The 12152-nt window shown below is 41.4% G+C and overlaps 1 protein-coding gene across 5 annotated transcripts in view; it reads left to right on the top strand.

The window, feature by feature from the left end:
- Positions 1–12152, top strand: part of ERN1 (endoplasmic reticulum to nucleus signaling 1) — a 127944-nt gene that overhangs the window by 98282 nt on the left and 17510 nt on the right. For 3 of the 5 annotated variants that reach the window (XM_072645820.1, XM_072645822.1, XM_072645821.1), the window contains 5 exons: positions 1669–1834; positions 6218–6333; positions 7694–7882; positions 8968–9241; positions 10310–10400. In XM_072645820.1, the coding sequence (XP_072501921.1) occupies positions 1669–1834; positions 6218–6333; positions 7694–7882; positions 8968–9241; positions 10310–10400 (836 nt within the window). The remainder of the gene's footprint in view (positions 1–1668; positions 1835–6217; positions 6334–7693; positions 7883–8967; positions 9242–10309; positions 10401–12152) is intronic. The other 2 variants (XM_072645819.1, XM_072645818.1) reach the window with 1 other exon arrangement.

Consider the following 12152-nt stretch of genomic DNA (forward strand, 5'->3'; position numbering starts at 1 on the left):
AGATAATGTATACAAAATACATTGAAGCATTATATAAAGCCTGCCATTACTACTATTACTGCTATTTCTGCAGAAAGAATTGTAGATTTAGAGCCAGAAGGGATTGTAAAGGCCTTCAAGTCCAAACCCCACCACCACGCTCATTTTATAGATGTGAAAACTGAAGCCAAGACAAGTGACTTGACCAGGGTCATACAGCTAGTATGTCGCTAAGGCAGAATTTGAACTCAGGTCTTCCTGGCTGTAAGCCTGGCACTCTATTCACTGTGCCTCCTAACTGCCAGCACTTATGACACTGCCTCTGGAGCTTTTCTTCAAGAGGTTTGGTCTCCAAGCTGACCTGCTTGTCTATGTATGATGGGGAGTGGGGAGGGGAGGAGCAAGCATTTATGAAGCACCTACTGTATGCCAGGCACTGTGCTAAGCACTTTACACATATGATCCCATTTGATAGGCTTGTTCTGGTATAAACAGTCCAACCTACTGAAGGAAGAATTTTGGGGGGGTTTTTTCACTGAGTTCTAGAGCTCTTGACCTTAGTGATTAATTTGTGTCAGTGCATATAGAGAGAGCACTGGCTTTCACATGGGTATTTGTAGTGTGCTGGGCAGGTGGGTGGCGCCATAGTGCACACAGTGCCTGGCCTAGAGTCAGGAAGACTCATCTCCATGAGTTCAAATCTTGCTCAGACACTTACTGACCGTGTAACCCTTGGCAAGTCATTTAACCTTGTGTTGCCTCAGTTTTCTAATCCGTGAAATGAGCCAGAGAAGGAAATGGCAAACTACTCCAGTATCTTTGCTAAGAAAACCTCAAATAGGGTCATGGAGAGTTGGATGTGACTAAAACAACTAACCAACAACAGATATGTAGTGTGCTATATGTAAGAAGCTCCATGAGATAGTGGAAAGAGCCCTGGGCCTGAAGTCAGGAAAATCCCAGGTTTGAATCCCACCTCCGACACTTACTATATACTGTGTGATCAAAAGCCAAAAATCACCTTATCTCTCTGAGACTTAGTTCCCCAGCTGTAAAATGGGTACAATTATTCCTAAAGAGGTTATCTCCTAGGGTTGTTGTGAAGAACAAATGAAAAGGAGGTCTGTTAGGGGTTTTACAAACCATAGTGAGAAAAATCACTGGCTGTAGTCAGAAGATCTAGGTCCGAATTTCATGTCTGCTGCTTTTATGCCTTTATGACCTTGGATAAGTCACTTATGTTCATTGGGCCTCAGTTTCCTCATTTGTAAAATGAGGGGGTTGGACTATATGGCCTCTAAGGTCTGTTCCAGTTCCAGATCTGTGATCCTCTCTACTCCATACATGTCAGATAATATCAGATGTGGAAAGGGGTGATAATAGCATTTTACTCTAAATAGTCCTTGAAGGTAGGTAATGGAAATGCTGTACAGATGAGAATACTGAGACTCAGAGGGGTAAGTGATTTGCCCAGGCTCACAAAGCTAGTGTCAGAGCTAAGATTCATACCCAGAACCCCAGGACTTTTCAGGTTCCAAGTCCAGGATCCTTTACCTTCCACTATCTGCCTTTTCAGGTCCCTCAAGGCTTAGAGGGATTATAGTTAACTCCCATACCTTGTGGGTTCTTCTCAGATTCTGTCCAGCTGTTCCCTAAGCCTCACCTCCTGCTTCTCTCCTTTCTTCACAGCCTCGAGGTAGTGCCTTTCCCCAGCTGGAAGGCCCTCAGACAGATGGTGTCACAATCAAAAGTAACGAAGAATGTGTGATCACCCCTAGCGTAGACCTGAACATTGATTTTGGAATCAAAGGAAAGAGCAGACTCAACTACTGGACCAATTATTGGCTTCTCATAGGTAAGAAAGAGACCAGACCTTCATTTGGTGGTCTCCAAACTTGTTAAGATTGTACATTTCATCAGTCAAAAACATTGGAATACTTTCCCATCTTCCTATCTGTCTATCATCTATAGCTATTGCTCTATCTTTCAGTCTATCTATCTTTTTATGTCTATTTGTCATCTATAGACGTCTATCCATATCTATCTATCTATCCATCCATCTATCCATCCATCTGTCCATCTATCTATCCATTTATCTATCTATCCATCTATCAATCTATCTACCTACCTATATCTATATTTCTTGCTATTGCCTATTCATCTATCCAATTTTCTTGGTTTTTCTTTTTCTTTTTATCTGTTGTCTCTCTTCTATAGCTATCTATCTATCCATCTATCTTTCTATTATCTATCATCTCTATCTCTATCTATCTGTATACCTATCTATAATCTATCTTTCTATTCATCATCTATCATCCATTCCTTTCTAATCATCTATCTATCCAATGTTCTTTTTAAATCTTTTTGTCTGTTGTCTGTTACCTATATGCCTGGCTGTCTGTGTGTCTTTCAGTCCCTCTATCATTCTCTGTATCTTTCTGCTGTCTGTCATCTCTATCCGTATCTGTCTGTCTCTATCTTTCCATCATCTCCCTAGCATCTATACATCTATCCATCTATCTCTCCCATGAACTTTTTTCCTTTTTGTCTGTTATCTATATTTATCTGTTTGTCTTCTATACCTATCTATCCATCTAGCTATCCAAATCTATCACTACCTTTTTTCTTTCTTTCTGCCTTTCTGTTGTCTGTCTGTCATCTATATCTTGCTATCTATATTTCTTTCTATCGTCTGTCTCTCCTCTAACATACCCATTCATCTGTATCTATCTCTAGACACACATTTACAAATATATACATAAATTGTTATATTAATCTGTTATGTGCATTATAAAGCATATATTAAAATGAGAATATTTTACTCCAGTTCAGAAATAATATTTTTAGATACTTAAAATTGCATTTATCAACAGTACAAAAAAATCTTTTTTGCTCTTGAATGCACTTCACTATTTTTGGAAAATATGTGTGTTGAAGGATTGGACAGACTTGTAAATGATAATTGTTTTTTAGTAACTAATTATTTAGTTAATTTGATCAGTGTAGCTAGCCAAGCAAGTAAATGTCTTTTTTTAGGTAATTTTTTACTGAAAGTTATCTAATATAATAATCAAATATACCAAACAATGGGTCATTAAGGCCAGTGAACACAGCAGCTTTTCACCGAGACACGGCATTTTGCATGTGGTTAGCTATCCACTATACACAGTACAAAAAAAAATGAGCAAAAGTGCGTCATCTCACATTTCAACTCAGAAAGTTTTCAATATAATTCCATTGCAATCTGGATGTTATCATACATTAAATCCCTGGTCATGTTTGGATATTTAGTTGTATTTTTATATGAGTTTGTGGATCAGTAGAAGGTTTGGCTTTACCACAGAGCATACTAGAAAGAGAGTAAAATACAGTGTCCCAAAGGTCTTAGAGCAGTTTAAGTTCCACTAAGCTAAAGGCTGCACTAAGACTTTTGGGACACCCTGCATAATAAGACTGGGAAAGTAAGTTGGTGTCATATGGCAAAGAGCTTTAAAGAGAAGGGTCTATTTGACATCAAAGGTATTAGGGAGCTTCTGATTTTATTTCCAGGGAGTAGGGAGAAGAAACTATGTGACATGGTCAAATCTATACTTAAGAAAAATTTGGTAGGCATATAGAGGATGGATTGGAGTTGGAAGGGACTTGAGGTAGGAGGGCTAATTTGTAAATCAACAAGCATTTAATATTCAGAACTTACTATGTGCAAGGAATTAGAGGCAGCTACATAGCTCAGTGGATAGAGCACCAGGCCTGCAGTCAGGAGGATCTGAGTTCAAATTTGGCCTCCGATACTTACTAGCTAGGTGAGCCTGGGCAAGTCACTTGACCTCTGTTTGCCTAGAAGGCAACTAGGTGTCTCAGTGAATAGAGCACCGGACCTTGAATTAGGATGACTAAATTCAAATCTGGCCTCAGATACTTACTAATTGTATGACCCTGGGCAAGTCACTTAACCCTGTTTGCCCTAATCATTTGAAGAGAGAAATGGCATGCCACTTCCCTATCCATCAAGAAAACCCCATGGACAGTTTGGTTCATGGGGTCACAAAGAGTCAGATGTGACTGAACAACAATAACAACACGTATGGGGATAGAATTCTAGAAAGGCAAAACCACTGCCCTTTACCCTATGGAACATATATTCTAATGGGAGAGGCAACATGTAAGTAACTGTACATACAAGATATATGGTGGAGGAAGGGCTCTGGGGAAGGGGGCACAGGTGGCGGAAATCTTCCTGTCAAAGGTGGGATTTAAGCTGGGTCTTGAAGAAATTCAGGGCAGCCAGGAGGCAGATGGGAGAGGGCAGAGCATTCCAGGCGTGGGGAGACAGCCAGTGCATTGCAATAGTCCAGATAGCCAAGGTTGCAGCTCTGTGAGTAGATGGAGGGGGCTGAGTGTGAGGGGTGTTAGAGAGTGTGGAAGATTTAGCAAATACTTGGGGCATAGGTGGGGCAAGTGAAAGTGAGGAAAAAAAGAAGACACCAGGATTCTTATCTGGAAGGGGGGGGGGGGGAGTGCCCTCAACAGAAATGGAGATGTTTGAAAGAGGGGTGGATTTGGGGAAGAAAGTTCATGTAATGAGGGGGAAGGGGGATTTTACTCATTGTTCATTGTCCTTACCTGCCTGGGGGTGGGTGGGTGATGGGGGAGGGGTTGGGCATGCTGGGAAAGGAAGGGGAGAGGAATTTCCTAATGACACCTGGTGCAGCTGATATTTAGAGTATAACTGCCCCGAGATTGGGAGCTTACAAGGGTGATAAATGGGAAGTACTGGTTACTCATAAGTGATTTTATGTATAGAAGCCCTATGACTAACTATGGAAGGGAGGGCCAGATGAAACCCATTTTCTGACTTGGAGTCATACAACCCACCCCTTCCTTCAAATTTGGGCATCACTGCTTTAGTTTAGATAGTCACATACTGACCTCTGGTGGACTAAAGCAGACTTACAAACCCCTGTAGGATGGTTCCTGGACATTCACAAAATTACAGGATCAACAAGAAGCCTTCAAGGCAGGTCTTAACCATTTCTGTGTCATGGATTTCTTTGACAGTCTGCTGAAGCCGATGGCCCCTTTTCAGAATTTGTTGTTCAGTTGTGTCCAACTCTTTGTGATCCCATTATGGAATGGTTTGCCATTTTCTTCTCTAGCTCATTTTACAGATGAGAAAACTGAGGCAAGCAGGGTGAAGTGACTTGCCCAGGGTCACACAGCTAGTAAGTGTCTGAGACTGGATTTGAATTCATGAAGAGGAGTCTTCTTGACTCCATGACCAGCACTATGGTACCACCTAGGCTTAACCTTTTATTGTCCAAGTCCTATTTTGGGGAGAGAACAACCCGCACCCATCAGTGAGTTACAGAACAACAGGCCATCTGTTTACTAGAGGTTCTAGTCTCCTTTTACAAAAATACCACAAATTCAAGGATTAATCAGAAGTTGAGCTCTAGCCAACTCAGAGGAAGCTCTTTCACTCACTTTCAGATCTAATACACAGTCCTAAACTGTAGCTTCTTCCCCAACTGACAGTTGGTGGGGAGGGGTTGGGAGGAAGTGGTTGGAATAAAGAGCCTTCAGACCCGGGAGAGAGAAGAGCTGGTCTTTGTGCCTCTTTTGATATTTATACTTACCGAATTGTTGAACAAAGTTATCTTTGTCATTGTTAAGTCATTTTTCAGTCATGTCCAACACTTTGTGACCCCACGTGGTGTTTTCTTGGCAAAGATACAGGAGTGGTTTGCCAATTCATTCTCCAGCTCATTTTACAGATAAGGAACTGAGGCAAACAGGGTTAAGTGACTTGCCCAGGGTCACACAGTTAAGAAGTATCTGAAGCCAGATTAGAACTCATGAGGATGAGTCTTCCTGACTCCAAGCCTAGCACTCTATCCACTGTGCCACCTAGCTGGGTTTTGATCTTTGATATTATAGCTGACAAGTGGTTTATATGACATTACACTATACAAGGAATACTTTTTGTTGAGAGAGAGTCTTTAATTGAGCTATCAAACCAGATACTTTATTCATTCATGAATCCATTCATGTGTTTGCTTGTAATGAATAAACATAGCAGGATCTTCTACTATACTCTCTACTTCTTAGTGCAGTGATTCTCAAAATGTGGTTCAGGGACTGCTGGGGGGCTGAGAAGTTAAAAATATAATAACGCAGTAAAACTTTAACAATAGTAAGACATTATTTGCCTGTAAAATACTCTTGTTTTCTCTGTCAGGACATCATGAGATACCCCTGTCCGCTTCCACCACAATCTTGGAGAAATTCCCCAACAAACTGCCCAGACATCGTGAAAATGTGATCCACGCTGATTCGGAGAAGAGTTTTGAGGAGGTTGGTGAATGAAAGACTCAGTTAGCACATGTTTTGTGCATATGTGCATCTGTTATGCACGCAATACTGTTTTAGGTGCAGTGAAGTATAATGGTGTTGGAGTTCCCAGGTTGTTTGGGGAGGCAGACAAGACTCACAAGGCCCATGGAAAAGTACCAAAGAGCATGAGATGGTATCAGATCAAGAGTGTGACATAGACTTGAAGCACTGCAGGAGATCAGAGGAGAGGGTGATTGGTGAAGGTTGGGGCAGTCAGGGAGGACCTCCTGGAAGAGGTTAGACTAAAATGATGCCTTGGATATGACTACATAGATGAGATAGAGGAGGCATCCCAAGTAGGGGAAGCAACGTTAATAAAAGCAGGTGGGAATGAGCACGTTATATTTCTAAGCCAGTGGAAAGACAGGCCTGGCTAACACAGAGGATGCTTATTGGGGAATAGCAGGAAATAAAGCTGGATAAGTGGAGGGTTATCCACTGCCAAAACTAGATTTGATGTGGCAGGAAATAGGGAGCTGTGGAAGGTTTTTCAACCAGGGAGTGATGTGATAAAAATAGAGTTTGGGGAGCTTTATCCTGGAGGTTGTATACCCATTGCACTGAAAAGGAGACTGGGGCCACTGTAGTAATACAGATTGAAAAAGCTGGCATTATTTTTCCTAGTCACTAGGAAGGAAGAGCAGCTCAGAAAAAAACATTAGTAAATAGCTGACATTTAGATGATGCTTTAAGATTTGGAAAGCACTTTACACAAATTATCCCATTTAGTCCTCACTGTTTTGGAGGTAAGTGCTATGGGTACCATTATCCCCACTTTACATATGAAGAAACTGAGGCCCTGATATGCCTTTGGGTCACATACCTAGTAAGCACTGGTAGTGAGATTTGAACCCAAGCTAATGTGGCTTCTCTCCAGGAGACTTGTCATTTCAAGGTATCTTGCCCATTCTTATCTACAAATGATGCTAATTAAACTTAGAAACTGGTACCCTGCTATGGGCAGAGTCTGGAGAAGGTGAGCATTGTGGGGGCTGACACGGATGTCTAGTATTAGAGCTGATGGATGGCTAGAAAATCTAATTCTTATAATTTAAAAATAAAGGAATGGAGTTAAGTTTTCCTCCAAGAGATTTAAAAGCTCCGCGTACTGTTAAGATTCCGGAGTACAGGGTGGATTCATTTATTTTATGCTGTGGAAGTTTCAAGTTTCTATAACCTATGCAGAGAGTGAAGAGTCAAGTTGTAGAGGCCCATAGATTGTCAGAGGGAATTCCAGAAACTAAGCGTCTTGTCGTTAGCTCTCAAAGCTTTGGCACTGGAAAGGGGTTTTTTGCAGTGAAGTAGACCCTCTCTCCTATAAAAGGTTATCAAAATAGTTGACCGGGATGCAGAAGAACCAACTCCCACCGCTCATCAAGATATTGAATTCACTCGAACCCCAGTAAAAACAGAGGCAGCAGTGGACTCCATGCTGAAGGACATGGCTACAATCATCCTGTGTACCTTCCTTCTTATTGGATGGGTCGCCTTTGTCATCACCTACCCAATGGTAAGGCTCAGTCTCTTTGCGTTCATCTCTCTTTGTTTGCTCTGCTTTTCTAATTGATGGTAAATTTGCCCCTTAGCATCAGAGCCGTGACTACTGGTTGCGGCCTGAATGAATGAATGAGAGTGAGTCAGCCTTAGAGCTAAAAGGTATCTTTCCATCCAGCTTAATGGTCTCTCTCACTTTTTATTTTTTTAATTACTTATTTAATATTTTATTTTTCCCCAATTACATGTAAAAGCTATTTTTAACATTTAAAAAAAATTTCTGCCCTTATTACCAAGGCAGTCATGCAAAACATATTTCCATAATCATGTTGTGAAAGAAAACACAGAACAGAAAAATAAAAAAGAAACCCCCCAAAAAACAAAGTACAAAAGTATGCTGTGGTCTGTATTCAGACTCCATTTGTTCTTTCTCTGTGGATGAATAGCATTCTTCATCATAGGTCCTTCAGAATGGTCTTGGATCATTGCATTGCTGAGAACAGCTAAGTCATTCACACTTGATCATTGTACAGTATGTCTGCTACTGTCTCACAACATTCCTGATGGAGATGGTCATGTCTTCTCTGTCTGAACACCTCCAGGGACATGTTGTTCATTTCTCTCTGGGCTAACCTGTTTTATTTTGAGGCTGCTCAAATTGTTTGTTGGCTTTTTCTTTGTAGGTTAGGGATAGAAATTGGACCTGGGAGTTCCTTGGTCTAAGGAACTCCCAGGTAGGGAAAATTCCTTTACCAATGCAGGTTGGTCCCTTCTTACGAACTTAGAGTCTTAAAGAGTTTCCTAGAGCACTGAGAAGTTAAGTGACTTATCCAGGATCCCTCAAACAGAAGTAGGGCTTAAAACCAAGTCTTGGCTTCAGGGTTGGCTCTTTAGCCAGTCACCATACTGCCCCTTTTCTTTATGTTGAGTATGCCTTTATATTGAATATGCCTTCATTTAACACCTGCCCTGAAGTCCTAGCTATGGAAGAAGCTTCCTTCTTCCACATAGCAACCCTTTTCAGTTTCTCTAGTGGGGAGTGGAAATAAGTAGACAACGCTGTCCTGCTGAGCCCTGTGGTATACATGTGTTTCTCCCCAGAGCATGCACCAGCAACAGCAGCTCCAGCACCAGCAGTTTCAGAGGCAGCTGGAAGAGAGGATCCAGCTGCTACAGCAGCAGCAGCTTCCTTTCCAGCCTCCTGGTGACCTGGCTCAGGACTCAGACTTCCTGGATGCCCCTGCTGGTTTGTACTCAGAGAGCTCAGCCCCCAGCAGTCCCAACATGTCCCCCAAGGGCTCCAACCACTCTCAGCATTCCAGCAACTCAGTGTCCAAGGTCAGCAGCACCATCGCCACTGAGCAAGATGACATCGGTAAAGCCATGTTTCTTTTTCTAGGTTACATCTTTTGTAATCAAGACCAGCTAGGGGGAAAAAAGTAGCAGAACGACCATGTTCCTGCCTGTGGGTGCTCATGGAACTATAAAATGGAATGTTCAGAACAGCCTTACTTTTGTAAACTGGCAGCTCATTTCTCCACCACCTCCTCTTTCCATGAGTCTTCTTGGGATCATCTTAGCACTAGTGCCATCTTCTGTTATCTTGTTCTCCAAGGACTGGAAGCCATTGCAGACTGGAAGTTAAAAGTTGGTTATGTTGGGGTATGATATGAGGAATCTTCTGGTGGAAAAAGTACTAGAGGCATAAATCATAGAAATTTAGGGCCACAAGGGACCTTGAAGTCCATTAACTTTATTGTGTCTGTCTGGTGAAGCCTGTGAACCCCGTCTCAGAATAATGTTTTTAAATGCGCAATATAAAATATAGAGTATTAGAATGGGAACCAGTTATATTTAAATAAAGATATAATTTTTTTCTTATCCAAGTTTACAGACACCCCCCACTGACATCTATCCACAGATCCATTGGGGGTTCATGGCCTCCAGTCAAAAATCCTCCAATCTAGTCCGATCCTCCCATTTTATACTTGAAAGAATTGAGACCAGCAGAGGAAAATTAATTTATCCAAAGTCATATTACTAGTCAGTTGGTATGACAGAGAGAACCAATCTCATTTAATGTTGAATGATGCTGATTATTTAATAATAATTCAGGGTTGACATCATAGAGTTAATGAGTGTTTATTGAATTGCATTGAGTTAACACAATGCCAAGTGCTAGGAATTTAGAGGGCTTTAACTCTCAAGTTAGAAAATGCAGTTGCTTTTGTCTCCCTTTTCCCATTTAATACTTTCTATGCTGGCTAATAGCTCAAGGTGTGGCTCCCCTTGGGGAATTCAAGGCTACAAGTCAAAAGTCATTTGTGCCAGGCACTGTACCAAGAGAAGAACTTGACCTTTAAAGAATAAATATTGTTTTAGTCTCAGGGATTTTCTTTCGGTTTGTTTAAAGTAATATTTTCTTGTCATGATTTTGGCTCAGATGAAGAGATCAGCGTGGTGGTGGTTGGGAAAATTTCCTTTTGCCCAAAGGATGTCTTGGGACATGGAGCTGAAGGCACAATCGTATACCGGTAAGTGATGTGGGAAGAACCATACCTGTCCAGAGAAACAAGTGTCACAGAATCACAGAAGCTAAGAATTTCAAGGGACTTCAGTGGTCATCTAGTCTGACCCATGCCTATACTCTACTAGAATATTCCTGAAAGTGGCATCTATGGTAGAAGGCCTTTCCAAAAAAGAAATGTTACTAAACTTCCTCTATCAGACTATTCTGCAGTGAATGTTGCTGCAATATATGTTTATGCAAACATCTGTATATGTTGTTTATCTTACTGTACAGGGAACAATTATAATACTACCTAGCATTTCTGCAGTGCTTTGAGGTTTCTAAGGCATTTTACCTATCCCATCTCATTTGCTACTTATGATAACCCAAAGAAGTAAGTTTTATTATTATCCCCATTTGACAGGTGAGGAAGCTGGAGTTAAGAAAGGTTAAATAACTTGCACAGGGTCATAGAGCTAGTAAATATCCATGGGGGGATTTGAACTCTTGTCTTCCTAATTCCAAGTCTAGCCCTCGATCCTTTGCCACCTAGCTGTATATATCATCACAAATCTGAGAATAAAAGGTGTCATCGTTATATATAATGCAGACTAAATTGGCTTAAGTACTCCCCAAAAGGAAATGTTACACTTTGATTTTCTTTATCAGGAAAAAGGGAATAACACCTGTTCCATTCTTTCTCATTGTTGGGATGTTGAAATAAATGCCCTTTTTTTTCCAAGTAACAAAAAAAAAATAAAGGCCTTTCCAAAGACGGGCCTCCTGAGTCAGCCCTTTCCATTTTTTGGACAACTCTTAATTGTGGGGAAAGTTTCCTGACATTAAACTGAAATCAGCCTCTTTAAAATTTCCATCAGTTGTGTCTGGTTTTGCCTGCTGGTGCCAAGCAGAATAAGTCTAATCCTTGTTTTGGGTGAAAGTGCTTCACATTTTTTAAATGCAGGTATCATGTGTCCCCACCACCGCCACCACCTTGAGTCATCTCAAGCGTCCTGTTTCTTCAGCCAGTCCTCATATGATGTGGACTCAGAAGCCTTTCACTATTCTGCTTGCCTTCCTCTGGATACTCTCCAATCTTAGGGTCTTATCTTATCTCATCCTTCTTAAACTGTGATACCCAGAAGTGAACACAATACTTCACCTGTGGTCTAGGGCAGAGTGCAAAAGGACTCGATGCTATTTCGTTTCGCGATTGTATCCACTCTCAGAAATTCAGTTCTTTCTGTAGATATGATTCTCATATCTATTTATCCAGCATCTCTTCCTTACTGCCACACTCACGTCTCCACCTTCCTACTGGACATCTCAAACAATTCAGCCTGTCTAAAAGTTTGTCGCTTTTAGCTTTGTAAAATCTCTCACATATTCCCCCTTTTCTCCTTTGACACTACCACTCCCCTTCATGTTGCTTCATGCCTGAACTAGCAGCAGACTTTTGGTGGGTCTCTCTGTTTCGAGTCTCTTTCTACTCCCATCCATTCTCCCCTCAACTGTCAAACTGATCTTCCTAAAATGTGGGTCTGACCATGTATTCCCCTATTCAATAAATCCAGTGGCTCCCTATTATATCTGATCCCAGGAACAAATATAAAATTTTCTGCCTGGCTTTGAAAGCCCTTCAGAACCTGGTTGCTTCCTCACCTTCCCAATTTTCTTGTACCTTATTGTCCTCCATTGTACTCTTCGATGCAGGGACACTGGCCTCCTGGCTGTTTCATGAAGAAGACACTCCATCCCTTAGCTCTGGGCGTCTTCT

Source organism: Notamacropus eugenii, chromosome 2 (assembly GCF_028372415.1).
Source record: "Notamacropus eugenii isolate mMacEug1 chromosome 2, mMacEug1.pri_v2, whole genome shotgun sequence".
NCBI lineage: Eukaryota > Metazoa > Chordata > Mammalia > Diprotodontia > Macropodidae > Notamacropus > Notamacropus eugenii.